A 20,187-nucleotide genomic window follows, 5' to 3' on the forward strand; every position below is an offset into this window, starting at 1 on the left:
CTGGAGCCACCTGATGTTTTGAATGGGGGGGTGGAGTTTCAGAATGGTTTGAAACCTGGATTGATATTTCTATGCTTGGAAGTAGAGGCTGCTCTGAATTAATGGTATCCAAACACTGGTCCATGGGTTGATTACCAGCAGGTGAGGGAGCCCTTGGTGCTCACAGAGCAAAGCACAATCTGAGGATCAAGCAGTGGGGTGGGGGATCTGAGGCTGGGGAGGGGAGGTAATGATGGAGTTATCTTAAGCAGTAGCCTGAAGCATGGAAGTGCTGGAGAGCTACTGCCCTAAGCCAAGTAACAGTTGCCCCTTCTTCCCTGTGACCTCTGAACCTTCACACCATCCCTTATGGCTATGAAGTATCAGGTGATCGGTAAGCCAGCTGTGTCTCACTGTAAATGATGCTCTTCCTCTCTCCCGCTCCCCCCCTTCAGCTGGTCGAGAACTGTGTCTGCCTGCTGCGGAACCTATCGTATCAAGTCCACCGTGAGATCCCGCATGCCGAGCGCTACCAGGAGACGCCTCTTAACCCCGCCAACAATGCTGGGCCCCACGCTGCCAGCTGCTTTGGTGCCAAGAAAGGCAAAGGTAATGCCTGTCTTAGTCGGGAGGAAAATGAAGCTTCTTATCATGCACTAACAATCCTGGCAAGAAAGCTAAATCACTGCTTTCCTCAAGACCTCTTGTGACAGCAGTGAGACTCCCTGCCTGTATCTCTAGCCCTTGGTCTTCAGGGCCCTGTGGTGGGTTGATATGCTGTGTTGTCAGGGAAATGACAGAAGGATTGCCACTAATTTCAGGCCTTTTCCATCTCTCTCTCTCCCCCCCCGCCCCTTTGCTTTCCTGCCAAACCACCCTGTGATCCTGTTGGTATCTCTCCTCTCCTGCTTCCTCTCTCTCCTGTCCTTCTCTCTGCTTCACCAATAGACGAGTGGTTCTCCAGAGGTGAGTACACTCTCTTGTCTTTTTCCCTCTTACATGTTAGTTTGGGTTCTCTCCTCTGCCCACTTCCCAGTGGGTGCATGTGGGGTGGATGTTCACAACACTGGCTAAGGAATGCTCTCTGTAGGAGATGCCCACTCTATCCCAACAGCACCTCTAGATTTATTCTGGTTCTCTCACTAATTGGAGCAACTGTAATGAGGAATCTGGCTGGGAGGTGGTGGAATAAGCTATGCTAATACCTTGTATTCACTACTTTTCATTCCTTTTGAAGGCAAAAAGCCTCTAGAAGAGCCTGGTGCTGATACAGTGGACTTTCCCAAAAGAACAAGCCCTGCAAAAGGTATATTCCCTGGTGCATTTGCTCTACCCTTCTCTCCTCCTCCAGCTCTGGGTGATCTTATCTCAAACTCCATTAAATAGAAGCCAGTTAAATAAAGACTGGTTTTACGAGGGGTGGAGATGTAGTGTAATAAAGCCATGACACACACCAGTTCTGGGAAGAGCCCCTACTTAGCTTATAAGAAGCAGGATGGTGCAGTGGTCAGGGCACTGCCTAGGACTTGCGGTAATTTCTTGCTATGCCATACTGTGACCTTGGGAAAGTAACTTGGCCTCAGTTCCCAATCTGTACAGGGATAACACTACCCTGCCTCCCCAGGGGTGTTGAGCATAAATATATTAGAGTATGAGGTGCTCAGATACTATGGTGATTTGGGGTGTGTGGGGGAAACGGAAAGCACCATGGGTGACTGGAGCTACACATGACTTAGGTAAGGTAAGGGCGATAACAGGTATACCTCTGTCATGGCAAGTGTCCAGTAGCTACTGTTAACTTTTAACTTTCCTGCTGTGCAAAACAAGTGCAGTAGTGGTATTGGCAAACGTTCTGGATTCTTTTGAAACCAGGAAGACACTGTGCACATTACACCTTTTTGGTAAAACAAATAGTGAGTGTTAAACTCCAGGAGCTGCAGGCATTCAGAACTAGAACTGGTTGGGAAAGGTGGAGGGTTTGAAACCCACGGAATGAAAACTCTTTGAAAAATTCGAAGAACTCTCTTCAAACATGTGAATTTTTGGCTTTCTCTCTCCGTTCCCCACTGGAAAATGAGGTGTGGAGGAGAAATAAACCTAAACTCCATTTTTGACAAAATGAGAAAATTCAGAATTTTTTTTTTGCAGAAACTTTGGCTTTCAAAAAGGCCATTTTAAAAAAAGAATTTCAAATTAAATGTCATCAGCCCTACTCAACAGATTCTCATGAGACTTGTCTACCCACTAGTAAGGGTGCAGAGTCTTTTTCAGTAAAGCGCTTCACAGGACCGGAGACCAAACCCCTCTGCCTGATGTCACTGCAACACCAGCACTTCCAGCTGATCTGGCTTGAAGACCTGTTCTGTGCAGTTGTGGCTGTGAACACTGTTGAAGTGTCCCTGCTGTGCTCATGTGTAGGCAGGAAAGGCTTTTGTAAACATTACAGTTGCTTGAACTAGCTCTGTAGGTGCCAAGAGTATGTACTGATGATTAGGCTTGAGTCCTCCCTGTTTTCCCTGTATCAAGCTTTCAGACACTGCTGTGGTTGGCTGCTGTGACCATTACCTCGCCTAAATCTGGCCTGGTGTAAGAGCGCTGGCTTAAAGGGGAATGCCATATCAAATGGCTAAACCTTACCCTTTATTAGTAACACCTTAGATTTAAAAATTATTCTAGCACCTGTCAGTGCTCTGCTGCCTGAATTGCAGTCACACCACTTCATTGACTGAAGTAACTGTCTGGGCTAGTGCAGGAGTGGCAGCCGCTGTGCTGTCCGGGTTTCCAGTGCTATGGGGCAATGGTTTAAAAGCTAAACTGTTTTGATCTAGTTCTTATACTTCTAGTCACTTGGGAAAGGGAGAGGCAAAACCTACATCTTGTTTCAATTGTCTAACCTACTGGATAGGCCATTGTTTACTCGGTTACTTAATGAACCTCTCGGATAAGCCCTACCTGTTACTCTGTCTCACTTTCTAGGGTATGAGCTCCTCTTCCAACCAGAAGTAGTCCGGATATATATCTCGCTGCTGAAGGAGAGCAAGACCCCTGCCATCCTAGAGGCCTCAGCAGGAGCCATCCAGAACCTGTGTGCTGGTCGCTGGACAGTGAGTCACTTCCAAGGAGAGACAGACTGGGAACCTGATCTTAAAAATGAGAAGTGAATGAAGCCTTGGAGCTGGCTGGGGCAAGGGCACATCAGAAAGGAGGGATCATCCATCTTGTACTGGTATAGGGGGTCCAGGCACCCAGAGGCAGATTAAGGTTTCCTGGGCCAGAGCAAGTGTGTGTGTGTGTGTGGGGGGGGGGGGCGTTTCTGCCCCTTCCCAGGGCCAACCCCTGTTCCACCCAGGGTCCACCCCCCACTTCAGCCCCAAGAAGCTCTATCCTTGTGCATTGGCCCTACAGCTGCAGCGGTGAGAGCAGCCCTGGAGGAGCTCTGCAAGGGGTGTCCATGTGCTGGGGCTTCCCCCATCACCCCTGCTGCCCCAAGGCTTCTGCCCATGAGGCATGGGTGGGGGGTGTGGGGGCTTGAGTGTGTGTGTGGGAGGGGTGCTGGGGGCTGCCTGGCACTTCTGGGGACCAGGGGTGGGCGCTGCTGTTGGGGCTTCCCCTTCCGCAGCAGATTTCCACTGTATGGGGTGGGGGTGTGTAGTTTTTTGGGGGCCCCTGGGCATTGGTGTAACTGATGATTTCCAGCATTACCATGGCATCAATGCTGCTGTAGGAGCCATGTCCCACTCAAAGACACTGGTAATCTCATGGAGAGAGACTAACACTAATTCTAGCATATACCTCTCCCTCCAGAGCCATGCCTGTGCACTCCTTCAGCATAAATGTCAGCGTCTCCCCTTCTGCCCAATGTCTTCAGGCATCTGTGCTCTTGGCATCAACTCTGCATTAGTGTGCAATATAACTGGTTGCACAACCTGGTGGTGGGTTCTCTCTGAGGTTAAGCCTCATGCAGGAATGCTAAGCAGTTCCTGCTGTAGGAAGAGAGAGACCGAAGATGTGACTGAGTGATGTTGCAGGGAAAACCAATCAGGAGCTCTTATTTCTTCTAGTAGTGTCCCTGTGGGTGCTCTGCTTTTGGTGTCGGTGCATCCCTGTGCTGGAAATTGGAGATTTTAGATAGCAGTGCTTGGTTGTGGTGTGCGCGCGCAGCAGCTGTCTCTTGGTGGTGGCGCCTCTTGTAGCGTGTGCACAACCTGACCCCTTCAGTTCCTTCTCTTCAGTGCTCAGCTGCAGATGCAGCTCAGTGGCAGTGCTGCTGCTTTGAAAATCTTTAGAAAAGAAAATAGTTTACATGGTAGTTGTAGCTTTGATAGTTTGATTTGAGTTTACTTAGCCAGTTATTTTGGGCGGCTGGAGGTGCAGGGGAGATTTTTCTTTTTCATTCCCTTCAGTTTTAGTTTCTTAGATTAGCAGTAGAAATAGTTTTCGTTTAACCAATTTCTACATTTTTTTTCTTCAAATTTCACATCCTAGTTGTGGGGAAAAATCATTGACACAATATGCCTGGCTCACCTGGTTTTCAGAGATGCTACTCCTACCACAAAGCAATCCCCGTCTCTGATGGCCACGCATCTTGTGTCTGCTGCCTGGCGGAAACTCATATCCCCCAGAAATGTAATCATTGTACAATTTAAAAGCAAGGTCATGGTGAGACAGATCTCCACATTAAAATGATTATGATGGAAAAGTCCCTGCAGCCGTCTCAGGAGACACCAACAACTCGTCACAGACCAGCAGAACTTCTGGCAAAGTGAATCCTCAGCCTTCCAAAACCTCAAGGAAGTGAGCTTTGACTTCCCGAAACAGGGTGGCAGTCAGCCAGGAGATCACACTAGAGGAGGTACAAGAGAAGCAGCACAAAGTGCTACAAATCCTCCAACCATCCGCCTCAGCCAAGATTTCTCTCCCCATTAACGAAGCCATTGTATTCTTGGCTCAAACTCTCTGGGACAGATATGTCCCTTGCCACATGTCTAGCACAGTGGACTCCTGAGTTGGTTGAGGTCTCTGCCATGCTCTTGCAATACAAATGTCAGGCAGTGGTCTCTCCAGCAGTGTATCCTGTCTCTGATGTGATCAGGCTAGCTGTGTCAGATGAAGGTGTGAGAAGCGCCATAATGGACACTTCTGTTCTGCTGTAGTATTGCATTGATTAGGGCTGTTAAGGGGCATTGCCCACCTTGGTAGCATCTAGTGTTGGCTTTTCAATACCAGACTGCTTGGGTGGGATGATTCCTGTAGGCCTCCTGGGGAGGTCCCTCCTTGCATGGTGTTGGGGGGAGTGGTTCAGTGGAAGCATGTATGGGGCTGGGTGCCAGCCCTAGAGATGGAAGAGGGGAAGGCATAATGCTGTCAATGGGGACCTGTCACCTGCCTTCTCTTGTAACCCCATGGCACCCTGCTCTCGTCCTCCTGCAGTATGGCCGGTACATCCGTTCGGCTCTGCGCCAGGAAAAGGGGCTCTCTGCTGTCGCTGACCTCCTGACGCACGACAGTGAGCGGGTGGTGAAAGCAGCATCTGGAGCCTTGCGTAACCTGGCAGTGGACTCTCGCAACAAAGAACTGATAGGTAAGAGCTGTGGAGGCATGTTTGCTCTGTAGCTGCCCTCCACTCAGAGGGCATGTCTTGTCTCTGCATCAGCCGGGAGTTGTCATTATTCTTGCTTGTTGCCCTTGCCTCCTCAAGGGTACTGTGATGCCCCTCATTCCTCTGGAAACTGCCCCTCCATTCCTCTGGCCCCAGTCACATCTAACATGAGGCAGGGGGTGCTGTGCTAACTTTCAGAATGCCTCCAGCAGGCTTTGTGGAGGGAGGGGGGAAAAACATCAGAACCAAGAAGGACCAAACACTTCAGTCCATCCATGATGATCCTCTGGACTCATCTTTCCTCCTGCGTGGCTCCCCCAATTCATTTGGCTGCTTAGTGTTCCTCATGCCTTCTGATCCACTTCTGACTGACCTGATTCTCCCATCTGCCCCCACTCCAGGTAAACATGCCATCCCCAACCTAGTGAAGAACCTGCCAGGTGGGCAGCAGACCCCAGCCAAGAACCTGTCTGAGGACACAGTGGTGTCAATCCTGAACACGATCAACGAGGTCATTGTGGACAATCTAGAGGCCGCCAAAAAACTGCGTGAGACTCAAGGCATTGAGAAGCTGGTGCTGATCAACAAATCTGGGTAGGTGTGTCCTAGGGGAAGGGTATGCTGGAATCTTGCCTGAGACTTCCTCCCCCCTTTCTCCCCACCCTCTGTCTTTTCATGGTTGACTTAGAGGGGACTGGATATTACCCTGTACTGCATCTTCACAGTCTTGTCTTGCTCTTTCCAGGAACAGATCAGAGAGGGAAGTCCGAGCCGCTGCCCTTGTCTTGCAGACAATTTGGGGGTATAAAGAACTGCGGAAGCCACTGGAGAAAGAAGGATGGAAGAAATCTGACTTCCAGGTACCTGAGGTGACTGGGAGGTTGTTGGTGAGGAGGGGTCATCGGCTTTCAGAGGGTGGGGAGAGACAAGGTTCGTATTTGGGGAGGGAAACTCCCCTGGACCTTTTTAGCATGTTTCTAACAATGCTTCATGTTTAGACTCCTTCCCTGTTGCTGATAAGCAGTGGCCAGCCTTCTGGACACAAGCTGGTCCTGCTCTCCTGGTGTCCCCAGTAGCCCTGCTGAATCCTAGCTGTGTTTATATGAAATCCTGTAGAGGAAGGCCATCCTGTGGCTAAGGCACGGGACTGGGACTCTGGACATCTGGGTTCAGTTCCCAGCTCTCCTTGTGTGACCTTGGGCAAGTTGTGGGGCCAGATACTTGGAAGCCAGCAGCTCCCATTTTCAGTGCGGCTGGGAAGGTTCTTATTTTCAATAGATACTGTTGGGTGCTGAGAACTCCAGACAATGTGGTTACTTTTCTAGGAACAGATTTTAGAAATCTAGCTTTAATCCCTGTCTGGTTCCCATTTGATAGATGGGGATGGGCACTTCCTGCCTTTCCGCAGAGCTTCATAAGTGTGAGATCAGTATCTGAGGTTCATGTGTATGTGGGATCCAGTATCTGAGCAAGTTCCTAGATGGCACTAAACTTCTCCCTTGATAGACAGCTGTTCTCACAACTTGGAGAAGAGTCAAAATGCAGAGAAGCTTATTCACCAGGCCAAATCCTATCTTCCACTGCATATTGAATCTCTCCTGTCAGTGGCATGCAGCCTTCCCTGGCATGGGCTTGACCTCTCTTCAGGCCTTCAGATGCTAGAGGGGAGCACACTTGGATCAGTCCAGATTCTGCTTTTGCTGGGCTCCAACAGTAGAGGCCTAGGTGTCTTGGTGTGGCAGGCTAAGGGACCTATGTCTGTGTGATCTAGCAACTGGGATGTGCGGGGTCATGGATGTTACAGGCCCCTCTCCTGTTTCAGGTGAATCTAAACAATGCCTCTCGGAGCCAGGGAGGTAACTCGTTCGATGACAGCACCTTGCCCCTCATTGACAGGAACCAAAAAGCAGGTATGTCATGCCCTGTAGACAGCTGTGCAGCCCTCACAAGTCCAGTCATACCTGCTGACCCCCTATGTTCAGATTGCTTCAGTTGCTTTTGCTGCAAAACCCAACATGTTGTCCAGTGCAGTTAGTGGGCTCCATGTTCCAAGAGCTGCCTCTGCACCTCACTCTTGGTGGTTTCACTGGGAGCTGTTTGGAGCACAGACATTGCCAGAGGTGTTGAGCAAACTTTTAAGAGTCCATGGATTAGACTGAGAATGTAGGTGGTGTTTGTAAAGGCCCTGTAGCATCTTGCATTGGGTTTGTGAGCCAGCTGACTTCACCTGAGAGTTTGCCTGGCTGAGTGAGTACCCTTGAGGTCTGGTGTCTGAAACTCCCATCCTTTTCCTCTAGATAAGAAATCCTCCCGAGAGGAGATCCAGATGAGCAACATGGGACCAGGTGAGAAACTGGCAGCTGGCTTATGGCACAGACACACAGACTAGAGTATGTGGGGATCTGCCTAGAACATGTCCTGCTGCTTAGACCTGAGCTAACACTGGAGAGGGAGGGAATGTGTAAAGGGTCAGGAAAGTCATTGTAAATAGCTCCTGACCCACACTAGCAGCTGGGAGCTTAGGCCACATGAAGCTGGTAGTTGGAGGGGTCTGTCTCACTTGCCGTGTGTCCTCCTAATCCAGACAACAACTACACCACACTGGAGGAGAGAGACCACAATAGGACCCTAGACAGGTCTGGAGACCTGAGCGATGTGGAGCCGCTGAAGGGAGCACCGTTGATGGTAAGACCTGCTACCCCTTTTGAGTCTCCTTAGTCCCCTGCTACCTCTGCTCTGCTCGCCTGAATCCCGGAAACCTGGGGCAGGTGGGGAGGGAAGGGCTCTGGACCTAGGGGGTCAGGACAGGCAAACTGGAAGAGGGATACTTGTTGGCCTCTGTGTTGGAAGGCGCCACGGAGAGGACCCAGGCTGTGTCAGATGACTCTGCTTTACTGCTCTGCCCTATCTGCTGACTGGACAGTCCCTGTCTTTCCCCTCAACCCATCAAGCTCAGCGTCCCTTTTCCCCTTCCTGTGTCTTGCATCCTTCCCCACACCCCACTAACAATGTGTGTCTGCAGGAGGATGAAAGGCAGAAATCCCTGTATGAGGAGGATGACGACCTGTTGGCTTATCCCCCTATGGTATGTTCCAGACTCGCTTTGAGTCTCCTGCTCATGTACACCAGGAAGCTGGAAGATAACCTTCTTGGGCATTCTGGTGGTGCTTGGCCAGTCAAATCATACTCTATTCCAGATCCCAATCACTAGCTGATCCGTGACCATAATCTACCTTGATTTGTTTTGTTTTGCTTGGTGTGCATTGTGCTCCTGCTTGATGACAACTCCTCCCGCCCGGTGCTAACCTGTTCTCATCTCTCTCTCCACAGCAGAAGATCTAGTCTCCTCCCTGCCTCCGCTCAGTTTGGGTTTATAGTATGTTATATACAACTCTTTCTTTGTGGTGGAATGGACTGATTTTTACCTTACTTTTGCTGGACTCTTTGTGCCAACTACCCAGCCAAATGATTGGCCCTCTGCACCCCTTCTGCCTGGGGGTGGGGGACATCCGGACAGGGCCCCCTCACTCCCTTCTGTAGACAGCTGCCCCTCGATCCTTGGACGCCTTTTATCTTTCCTTCCAAGAGCAACTCCTGCAGACCAAATACTTCTGAGGGATCTCACTGGAGCAACTAAGGCAGGCTCTTCAAGGAACTCCTCCTCTGACGCCTCAATCTCCTGCTGCACTCACAGCGCAGGGTGGATCTCAGTGGAGCCCTGTTATACTGGGACTGCTTTTCCTTTAAGAGACATCAGCTCTGCTCCTGGAGGCAGGGGTCAAAGCCCACGGCCGCCTCTTAGCCTATAGAATATATTTTTGTGTGTGATCACTTTGCAACAAAGGATGCTGGGAATACGGGAACATTCCAGGCAGTGGTGATGGGAGGGGTCGGGACTGGCAGTTGCTGGAGGGGGAAATCACAATACTCCTGTCTCATGATTGATTGATTTGCATTTGGATGCCAGCTAGTTGTTGGGGAGGGGAGGTCTGTCCTGAGCAGACTTCTGTTTGGTTGGCCTATCGCCTCTTATACCGGGAAGGAGAGGTGTGTAAATGGATGTGCAAGGGTGGGGATTGGATCACTTTGCTTCCCACTCTCTAGTGGGGCCTGGGTGAGTGTTCATCCGGATGGGTTGTTCAGGAGCAGGTATTTGAGAGAGGAGCCAGCTTGGGAGAAAGTGGCGAGGGATGTGAGGGGAAAAGATCCTGGTATGTAGCAGGGGCAGAGCTGGCTCTCTGATGGGAAAAAGATGTCGGGTTTTTTTAAGAGATGCACTGTTTCATTAACTGTCCTAAGTCTGAGAGGTGCCATGGCATAGGGTATGCAGGGAGGAGGGGGGTGATGGGTTGAGAGGGGTGGTGATAGGAAGCAAAAACTGGCTTGTAACTACTATCCCCATCCCATAACACATCGGGTGAATGCAGCAGTGTCTGTCGGTCTCTCGACACGTGCCTTTCTTTGCCACTGTGAAACAGTTTCTTCCAAGTTGTAGGCTCTCTTGCCTGGTAGAGGAGGAGTGTGTTTTTGGAGTCAAGGAGTTGGGGATCTCTGACATAGACTAGCTTCTGCTCTCCTCTCCACTTGGGGTTCTGGCCTTACCTCCCCTGGACACAAGGGGTAGCTGGATTCCCAGGAATGTTTGGGTTGTGGGGATAAGTAAGGCCTTCTCTGTCCTACCTAAAGCCTCAGTGGAGTGAGGTAGGGAAGGAAGAGCATTGTCAACCTGCACATAATGGGATTGCCTGCTGAGACTGGGAAGCTTCAGGGACTTGGATGGGAACACCAAGTGGTCTTGGCTTTCCCACCCCATTCAGCCAGGTGGAAGGGGAAACCATGGGTGCTCTGATGAAGGGGGTGTGTCTTTGCCTCCCCATGGAAGACGTTCCTAGCCCCTCTTCTGCATACAGTGCAACTGTAAGCCTCCCCTTAAGGCCGCAAACTGGACCTGGATCGCTCTAGTTTTGTGTGTCAAATGGGATTCTCATTTTCCCCCCACTGTGCATGCACTACACAAGGGAGAAGGTCTGGGCTGGGAGATCTGTGCCTCTCTAACCCCACCTTCGTCGCTTCCAGCCTCTTTCCTTTGGAAGGGACTGAAGTACAAATCCGAGCTGTCTTTCTGGGGTCTAACTCGTATGTATGTAAAACACTAATTCCTTTTTAATTCCAGATGAACCAAAAACTCCTCCTTTCCCCCACAGACTGCTTCAGCACCTGCAGCGGGGAACCAATAACTGACTATTTTGCTCTCTTCTGCACCCCTTGTTCTGGGGTGCGGGGAACCTGTTCTTTGTCTGATTCCTGCGCGCGCTCTTGTAATGCTTTTAAAACAAAATGATTTTTTATATAAATAAAGTTTTTAAAGTGTGTATCTGGGAAAAGTGGAGTTGCTCCTTCAGAACTGGCTGGAGGCATGTGCCAGGGTAAGACAAACCAGTGTGGGGCTGGTCCTCTGGTAGGACCACGGAAGGGGTTTACCCAGTATTCTGACTCCCAATTAAAACTGACTGAGAAGCTCAGATGCTACAGTATTTGATCCTCACGCAGTCCTGTGAGGTAGGGCCATGCTGTTTATCCCTATTGTACAGGTGGGGGGAACTGAGGCATGGACTAAGGGACTTGCCTAAGATCATATGAGGAGGCTGTGGCAGGTGGAGGACCCCCCCCCCCCCCGATTCAACTCCTTCAAGTCCTCGGCTAGTGCCCTAAACACTGGGCCTATGCTTTGCTTGTAGCTGCTACTGGATTAATGGATGCCAAGGAATAGAGACCTTTATAGCAGAGGTCCTAGGTCCAGTCCCCACCACTCGTCACCTAATGGTGGCAACATAGCACAGCCGTGCACATCAACACTGCTTTGGCCGTAGGCCTAGCTGGCGTGGAATGTTCCTAATTCACAAATCTCTCTGCTACTGCTCCTAGCAGCATGGATGGACTCTACTTCTGAGATCTGCTAGAAAACCGGGCTTTGGTGCTTGGGGTCCTGATTCAAAACTGCTGGTGAGCCAGGCAGGAGTATTGCTAAAAGCAACCCTTAACATTTCACATCCATTTGAGCTCAAGCTCTTCATATAGGTGGGGAAATATCTTCCTGTTACAGATGGAGAAACTGAGGCCCAGAGGCAGACAGACCTGCCCAAAGGTGCAGCATTAATTAGAGCTGGGCACATAACCAGAGCTGCACCATTCCCCTGTTCAGTCTGGCCCTGCCCTGAGTGTAGTAGGGGCTACATTGCTAGTGTCCTCTCCAGTCGTGCACCCTCGGCAGAAGAGAGTTGAGTTTGCCCAACAATGGATCACTTGCTGCTCGGTCACCCCTGAGCTTGCTTTCCATGCATTGTTGAGCGATTCTCAGCTAGGATCTACTCGGGGGGGGGTGAGTGAGAGAGAATTTATGTTGCCTTCTAGGGTGTATGAGCCCTCTAGGGAAGCATAGGCCAGTGTGTTGCCACTACTTTGAGCACCATAAGAACACTCCCTCTTGGCTACAAAAGAAGCACTTGTCAGCCTAGCTCAGCAGCATGGGTTTTTTAATCCCAGATTCCCATAGCAGCAGACCATCCCACTACATCCCGCTTACGCTACTCCTTGTTTCACCCTCAACCCTGTAATCTAGCCTGCTGGGGCGAGTCCCCTTGCCAATAGTGGCAGTGCCCATGATCTGAGGCCTTTGGTGACCAGCAGTCTTGACCACAAGCTGGCCCCTGTAATCCTCCCCCGGGGGGCAGTGAGGCAGGGGTTGGTGGAGCTCTTCCCCAGGGGAGTATTCCTTGGACCGGTATCACGCCCCTGACTCCTGGGTCAGTTGTGGGGTAGCTGGGCTAGTTTGGCTGGCTGGCTGTTAAGTAAATGTTTACTCTGCACGCACACAGGGCTGGGTGCAGCCAGCTCTTTACATCACAGAAGGAACTGCACTTCATGACCTCCTAGACAGCTCTTACCTGGACTTGTTCTTAAGGGCCTGGCCACTAGCTAATGGCAAAGCTCCTATCGCAGTCCCCTCCCTCTCATACGGGTGAGGTCCAGGCTCTTTCCATGAGTGACTCTAGTGCCAGTCCCAATTCTTGGCTCACTATGCCTCTTTCTCTGTCCACAACCCTTCTGCTCTCCAATTTCCACAGGCTGCCCCTAGGTGGGGCGACCACGTCCATGCACAGGAGCAATATAGTAACTGGAGTTCTGAACAGCCCAACTCAGTTGCTCTTAAGCCCCCCAAGTCTCTGAATAGCAGGCAACTGCCCCCAGGGGGTTGTTTAAACAAAGCTATTACAAAAATGTCATTTGCAGTCACAATGCTGTTAATGTGCAGTGGGCTTCTGCAATGGCCTCTGTTGGAAAACCAACATTATGAAAGACACTGTTTTAAATCCAGTTGGGGGTCCTTGACCTTGCTGCCCTGTAGCAACTGTGTTGACCTCTTCTGTGATGTGAGTTAACAAGGAGCCAGACCCCGAGTCTCTTAGCTGGCTCCATCATCAACTTCCATGGTAAAATATTTAACTTAGAGCTGCTTCAGTGGGTAAGGTGTCATTGAACTGATAGGGTGGGGGAGCAAAAAGCAAGGGCTAGCTTTGCAGCTGCATTGTAATACCTTGGAGAGCAGTGACATGCTGAGTATGGAAGGTAACACTGCAGAACTCAAGGTTTGGCCTCAGCAGTTACGGTTCCTCCTTGTCTAACAACATGTTACAGAGCACAACAGGTGGTGGCACGCGTCCAGCCTCCACTCTCAAACACAGGCCTTGCTCACTGGCCTGGAAGCTGGTGGTTGCTGATAGGAGTGATTGTGACCTGATTACGTTCATTATGGATGAACTGCAGACAGTCCCAACCGCTAACATACTTGGTGCTGCCAAAGAGCCAGCTTCCCCAAGCAGAAGGCTATGGGCTTTGTGAACAAAAATTCAGATGGGAAAAAGGTGAATCAAAATTGGGAGTTAAGAATTTACTAGCTGTCCAAAAAGTCACAATAGTCGGAGAACAACCCTTCCATGTTGGGAACTGAAGACCGCAAGTAAAATTATTATTTCTATATAACAGATGGCGCCTGGGGGGAAAGTGATGTGGATGGCAAAAGTGTAGACAATTGATATTTGGAGGGGGCTAAAATACTGGAGGTGGAGAACAATGGGAATCTTAGTGGTCCTTTTAAATGTCTATTTCCAGATGGAGACAGTAAATGGTTATTGAACATGTCTGCCTTTTCTGCATCGCTATATATTTCTGGTCTGTATTTGGAAAGGAGGTGTCATCAAAAGTGAGGATACTACTTTCCAGTTCATTTGTAATTAGAGCTGGGTGTGAAAAACTTCCTCCTCTCATTCCATATTGGGATGGAGTCAATCTGTTTTGGATTTAAAAAACAAACAAACTTGGTTTGGATCAACCAAAACATTGTTTTGATGATTTTCTAAAATTATTGACCATGGCTTCTGACATTTTTACTCTGTTTTTTTAAGTCATTTTAAATCAGAAACTTGATTTTTTTTGGTTTTTGTTTTGAAAATGTTAAATGGAGGCATTTTGACAATGCTGAAACTTCTTAAATGTTTGTCTAGACTGGGGCCTTGAGAGGTCAGCTAGTCCAGTTCCCTGCACTCGTGGTAGGACTAAGGGCTGGTCTACACTGGGGGGAGGAATCGATCTAAGATACTCTGACTTCAGCTATGTGAATAGCATAGCTGAAGTTGCATATCTTAGATCGATTTACCTGGCTGTCCTCATGGCGGCGAGTCGACTGCCACGGCTCCCCCGTCGACGCTGCTTACTCCTGCTGAGGTGGCGTACAGGCGTCGATTCATGGAGCGATTTATCGCATCTCATCTGGATGCGATAAATCGATCCCCAATAGATCAATTACTACCTGCCGATCTGGCAGCTAGTATAGACGTACCCTTAGTATTATCTAGACCATCTCCGACAGGTGTTTGTCTAACCTGCTCTTAAAAATCTCCAATGATGGAGATTCCACAACCGCCCTAGGCCATTTATTCCAGTGCTTAACCACCCTGACCAAAAGCTTTTCATAATGACCAACCTAAGCCCATTGCTGCTTTGTCCTATCCTCAGAGGTTAAGAACAATTTTTCTCCCTCCATCTTGTAACCTTTTAGTAGTACAGTCATGGCACCGATCACCGGCGGCCCGCTACCGATCTCCACCGCGCCTGGGTGGTTTGGCGCCACCTTGGCCTTCACGATCTGCCTCGCGTTCGTTGCAATCTGATGTGGGCTCACGTCACAGCTATTTAGCTCCTGGCCGCGGCGAGGGTGATACCGGCCCCTGGCAGGAAGAAGGCCATGAGTCTGTGCAAGGGTCTTCCCAATGGCCCTTTTGGACACGGTGGGTGTACCACCAAGCCCAAGGTGCCCCGTCAGGTCTCCCGCTCAGCCCATTCAGAGCCTCGGGTGCCAGAGGCCACCTTAAGCCATCCTGCTCCAGGGGGAAAGGAAACTGCAGCCCCAACTTCTGGACAGGTCCCAGACCCTGGTGTTATGGACCCCGGGCGACGCGATCCATCTCAGCAGGAGATACCACCGTGGCCGCCTCCTCATCTAGCCCAGATGAGGCATCCTCCTCATCTTCCCCAGATGAGGCAATGGCGGGGACAACGATCTCGGGTCCCCCTCCAATAGACCTCCGTGCCCACCAGGGCCTCCTGCGTAGAGTGGCATGAAACATGAACCTCCAAGCAGAGGAGGTGATAGTTGGAGGACCCACTGGTAGACATTTTATCAGTGGAGACACCATCCTGAGTGGCTTTACCACTCATTTGTACTATACAGCCATAATGATCTGGCAAACGCCTGCATCCATCCCTCCAACTGCTAAAGGGGGTGAAGAGGCAATACTTTGTCCCCTCCAAGGAGTATGAGTACCTGTATACTCGCCCTCAGCCCTGTTCACTAGTGGTGGCCTCGGTGAATGAGAAGGAGTGACATGGGCAACGGGCTCCGGCATCTTGATTTGTTTGAGCACAAGATATACTTTTCCAGGGAGCTGCAGCTCAGGGTCGTGAACCAGCAGGTGCTCCTGAGCCGCTATGACTACAATTCATGGAACTCCATGTTAAAATTTAAGGCGCTAGTACCTCCAGAGTCCAGAGAGGCGTTGGGGGGGCCCTGGTAGAGGAAGGCAAAAAGGTGGCCAGGAACTCCTTACAGGCCTCATTAGATGCTGCAGACTCGCTGCCCGGACCCTTGCATTGGGAATAGCCATGCACACATCGTGGCTTTAGGTGTCTGGCCTACTGCCAGAACGCAGCAAACTCTACAGTATCTTCCATTTGAAGGGCAAGGCCTGTTTTCAGATAAAACTGATTCCAGGCTCCAAAGTCTTAAAGATTCCAGGGCCATAATGCGCTTCCTAGGAATGCACACGCTGGTCACACAGCGCAAATCCACCAACCACCAGCCCAGGCAGAACCAAGGCCCAGCTAAACCACCAGCAGGACCCAAACAAAACTTTTGAAGGTACGGCCGAGGAAGACATACCAGTCACCAACCGGGATCCTTCCCCTCTATTTTGGGATCGTCTGTCCCGGTTCCACTGTGCATCGTTTCTCGTAACTACAGACCGTTGGATTCTTCGCACAGTGGAAAGGGGATATTCTCTCCAATTTTCTTTCTCCTCTCCCTCCCTTCCTCTCTCCCCGTCCCTCTTCAGGGACCCTTCTCACGAGCAACTCCTTATGCAGGAAGTGCAGATGCTCTTAACCATGGAAGCAATCGAGGAGATTCCAAAGGCGCTAAGGGGTAGGGGTTTTTACTCCTGTTACGTCCCAATCCCCAAAGCAAAGGGCGGGCTTCGGCCTATCCTGGACCTACGCGGACTCAACAAATTCATGATCAAGCTAAAGTTCCGCAAGGTGTCCTTAGGGATCATCATACCTTCCCTGGATCCTGGAGACTGGTACGCTGCCCTCGACATGAAGGACGTGTCTTTCCACGTAGCAATTCTTCTGGCGCACAGATGTTTCCTTTGCTTTGTGATCAACTGTGAACACTATCAGTTCACGGTCCTTCCTTTCAGCCTTTCTACGGCTCCCCGGGTATTTACCAAATGTATGGCTGTCATGGCAGCCTCCCTCTGTTGACAATGGATCCAAGTATTCCCGTATCTCAATGATTTGGCTTATTTGAGGTTGCACCAGAGAACAGGGGCAGTCCCACGTTCAAGCGACCATGGCTCTTTTTCATCGATTAGGCCTCCTCTTCAACGTGGAAAAGTCGTCTCTGGAATCAATTCAGAGAATAGAGTTCATTGGGGCAGTCTTAAACTCCAGACTCGCCCGAGCTCTCCTACCAGACGCCCGCTTCCATTCGTTGGTGAACCTTATCCGCAGCCTTCAAAGTTTTCCAGCCTCAATGGTGAGAACATGCTTGAGCCTTCTGGGGCCCCTGGCCTCCTGCATGCCAGACTGCGCCTCCACCCACTTCAGGCCTGGCTGACAACAGTCTATCACCCAGGTCGAGACAGCTTAAACATGGTGGTCCCAATCCCGGAAACAATCCTAACCTCTCTCCGCTGGTGGTTAGACCCCAGGACAGTATGTGAAGGGGTACCATTCCACACTCCTCGACCCTCCTTGTCTCTGGTCACGGATGTTTCATCCCTAGGATGAGGCACCCATCTTGGGAACTTCCGCACAAAGGGTCTATGGACAGCAGCCGAACTGTCTCTACACATCAATGTACAAAAGCTGATGGCGGTGCGCCTGGCGTGCCAAATGTTCCAGGAGCAACTACATGGCTCTTGCGTGGCGGTCCTCACAGCCAACACCACGGCCATGTTTTACATCAACAAGCAAGGGGGAGCCCTCTCCTCCCCTCTCTGTCAGGAAGCCATTCGCCTCTGAGTTTTGTATAGCCCACTCTATCCATCTGGTGGTGTCCTTCCTCCCAATGGGTCCAAAACACACTGTCAGATCACCCCATCAGGTCCTTCCAGTCCCACGAGTGGTTGATTCGTTCTGATGTCATCCACTCCATCTTCCTGAGGTGAGGATTTCCCCAGGTCGACCTGTTTGCCTCATGCAGCAAGTGGAAGTGCCAGATATTTTGCTCTCTCCAGGGATGCTCGCCGGGTTCTCTCTGATGCCTTCCTGTTCCCATGGAAGGGCCAGCTGTTCTACACCTTCCCTCCATTCCCGCTGGTCCACAAGGCCCTGCTCAAGGTGCGCAGGGACAGAGCACATCTGATTCTGGTCACCCTGGTGTGGCCCAGACAACACTGGTGCACCACACTGCTGGAAATATCGATAGACTCTCTGATTCCACTCCTGTTTTGGCCAGATCTGATCTCACAAGACCATGGCCGTCTTTGTCACCCCGACCTGCAATCCCTCCACCTCATGGCATGGATGCTGCATGGCTAACTCATTTGGCGCACCAGGTACTACTAGGTAGCAAAAAACCCTCCACTCGAGCCATGTACCTGGCCAAATGGAAGCGCTTCTCCTGCTGGTGTGCCCAGCATGGCATGTCCCCCCTGCATGCATCTGTGCCTTTCATCTTGGACTATCTCCTATCCCTAAAACAGCAAGGTCTGGCGATATCCTCTGTTAGGGTACACCTGGCAACCATTTCGACTTTCCACCCAGGAGAACATGGACACTCGGTCTTCTCCAAACCCTATGGTCGGTAGGTTTCTTAAGGGACTGGACAGTCTCTACCCACAGATGCGGCAACTGGTCCCCACTTGGGACCTTAACCTGATCCTCTCCAAACTTATGAGGGCCCCGTTTGAGCCGATGGCCATGTGCTCCCGTCTGTACCTCTTTTGAAGACAGCCTTCCTTGTGGCTATCACTTCGGCAAGGTGCGTATCCGAGATCGGAGCCCTCACTTCGGAGCCACTGTACATGGTCTTCCATAAAGACAAGGTGCAGCTACGCCCTCACCCTGCTTTCCTTCCCAAGGTGGTATCAACTTTTCATGTCAACCAGGATATTTTCCTCCCAGTCTTCTATCTGAAGCCACATGCTATTTGGCGGGAGCAACGGCTTCACTCCCTCGACGTTCGTAGGGCCCTCGCCTTCTATACTGAGCATACAAAGCCGTTCAGAAAGACGACCCAGCTCTTCTTTGCCGTGGCTGACTGGATGAAAGGCCTCCCGGTCTCCTTACAGCACATCTCCTCTTGGATCATGTCCTGTATCCATGCTTGCTACGACCTGGCTGGCATCCTGGCCAAGCCCCTCACCTCCCATTCCACAAGGGCTCGAGCCTCCATTGGCTGTTTTCCTGGCACAGGTTCCAATACAGGAGATCTGTAGCGCTGCCACTTGGTCTTCAGTGCACACTTGTGCCTCTCACCTATGCGATAGTCCAGAGATGCTGCTGCATTTGGGTCAGCGGTGCCGCACTCAGCGATATCTCACTCCGACCCCACTGCCTTGGTAAGGCTTGGGAGTCACCTAATTGGAATCGATATGAGCAAGCACTCGAAGCAGAACAGATGGTTACTCACCTTTGTAACTGTTGTTCTTAAAGATGTGTTGCTCCTATCCATTCCAACCCTCCCCTCCTTCCCCTCTCTAAGTAGCTGGCAAGAAGGAACTGAGGGGGCGCTGGGTGGACTGGGGTGTATATATCCAGCGCCATGAAGGTTCCACTCCAGGGGGCTCCACAGCTGACCCACCGAGTGTTGCTAGGGTAAAAGTTCTCTGACGATCGTGCACGCGGTGCGCGCACACCTAATTGGCATGGATATGAGCAGCGCATCTCGAAGAACAACAGTTACACAGGTGAGTAACCATCTTTTCTCTCCAATTCTGCTCCTCCCTTTCCTCCCAGCCCCCTTCCCCGTCCCTCTTCAGGGACCCTTCTCACAAGCAACTCCTTGCACATAAGGTGCAATTGCTCCTCCCCTTAGGGGCAGTGGAGGAGATTCCTCAGGAGCTAAGGGGGAAGGGGTTCTTCTCCCATTATTTCCAAATCCCCAAGGCCAAGGGGGGGTCTCAGACCCATCTTAGACGTGTGAGGACGCAACTCTTTATGGTAAAGTTGAAGTTCTGCATGGTCTCCCTGAGCTCGATCATTTGTTCACTGGATCTGGGGCCCTGGTATGCTGCCCTTGACATGACAGATGTGTACTTCCACGTAGCCATTTGTCTGGCCCACAGAAGTTTCCTGAGATTTGTGGCCGATCACAAGCGCTGCCAGTTCACCAAGTGTATGTTGCCTTTCTCCGCAAGAGGCAGGTACAGGTGTATCACTACCATGATGACTGGCTGCTGTGGAGGTGCTCCAGGGAGCAGGTAGAGTCCCAGGGTCTGGTTAGTCAGAGAGACCCTGCCAGAGACTAGGTCTCCTCCTCAATGTGGACAAGTTGACGCTGTCACCGACCCAAAGAATAGAATTAATTGGGGCAGTGCTAGCCTTGGCTCATGTGAGAGTGATCCTATCAGGGTCCAAATTCCAAGCACGAACAGGAATCATTCAGCCTCTCAAGCGATACCCCACCATGACTGCAAGGGTTTGCCTGAGTCTCCTTGGTCACATGGCAGCCTGCACCTATGCAGTCAGACATGCCAGACTGAGACTCAGGCCACGCCAGACTTGGCTCACCTCAGTTTATCACCCAGGCTGATACAGTTTGGACTTGG

The 20,187-nt window shown here is 50.8% G+C and overlaps 1 protein-coding gene across 9 annotated transcripts in view; it reads left to right on the top strand.

The window, feature by feature from the left end:
• Window positions 1-10,950, top strand: part of CTNND1 (catenin delta 1) — a 51,821-nt gene extending 40,871 nt beyond the window's left edge. For 4 of the 9 annotated variants that reach the window (XM_039535397.1, XM_039535401.1, XM_039535403.1 and 1 more), the window contains 12 exons: window positions 435-588; window positions 928-945; window positions 1,217-1,285; window positions 2,956-3,083; window positions 5,410-5,560; window positions 5,980-6,172; window positions 6,324-6,438; window positions 7,401-7,488; window positions 7,876-7,923; window positions 8,163-8,263; window positions 8,601-8,663; window positions 8,909-10,950. In XM_039535397.1, coding sequence (XP_039391331.1) covers window positions 435-588; window positions 928-945; window positions 1,217-1,285; window positions 2,956-3,083; window positions 5,410-5,560; window positions 5,980-6,172; window positions 6,324-6,438; window positions 7,401-7,488; window positions 7,876-7,923; window positions 8,163-8,263; window positions 8,601-8,663; window positions 8,909-8,920 — 1,140 coding nt within the window. In that variant the 3' untranslated portion in view covers window positions 8,921-10,950. Of the gene's footprint in view, window positions 1-434; window positions 589-927; window positions 946-1,216; window positions 1,286-2,955; window positions 3,084-5,409; window positions 5,561-5,979; window positions 6,173-6,323; window positions 6,439-7,400; window positions 7,489-7,875; window positions 7,924-8,162; window positions 8,264-8,600; window positions 8,853-8,908 lie in introns of those variants that run through there. The other 5 variants (XM_039535395.1, XM_039535396.1, XM_039535400.1 and 2 more) reach the window with 5 other exon arrangements.
• Window positions 10,951-20,187: the final 9,237 nt, after the last annotated feature.

The sequence above is a fragment of the Mauremys reevesii genome, linkage group 4 (genome assembly GCF_016161935.1).
Source record: "Mauremys reevesii isolate NIE-2019 linkage group 4, ASM1616193v1, whole genome shotgun sequence".
In the NCBI taxonomy this organism is placed as follows: domain Eukaryota; kingdom Metazoa; phylum Chordata; order Testudines; family Geoemydidae; genus Mauremys; species Mauremys reevesii.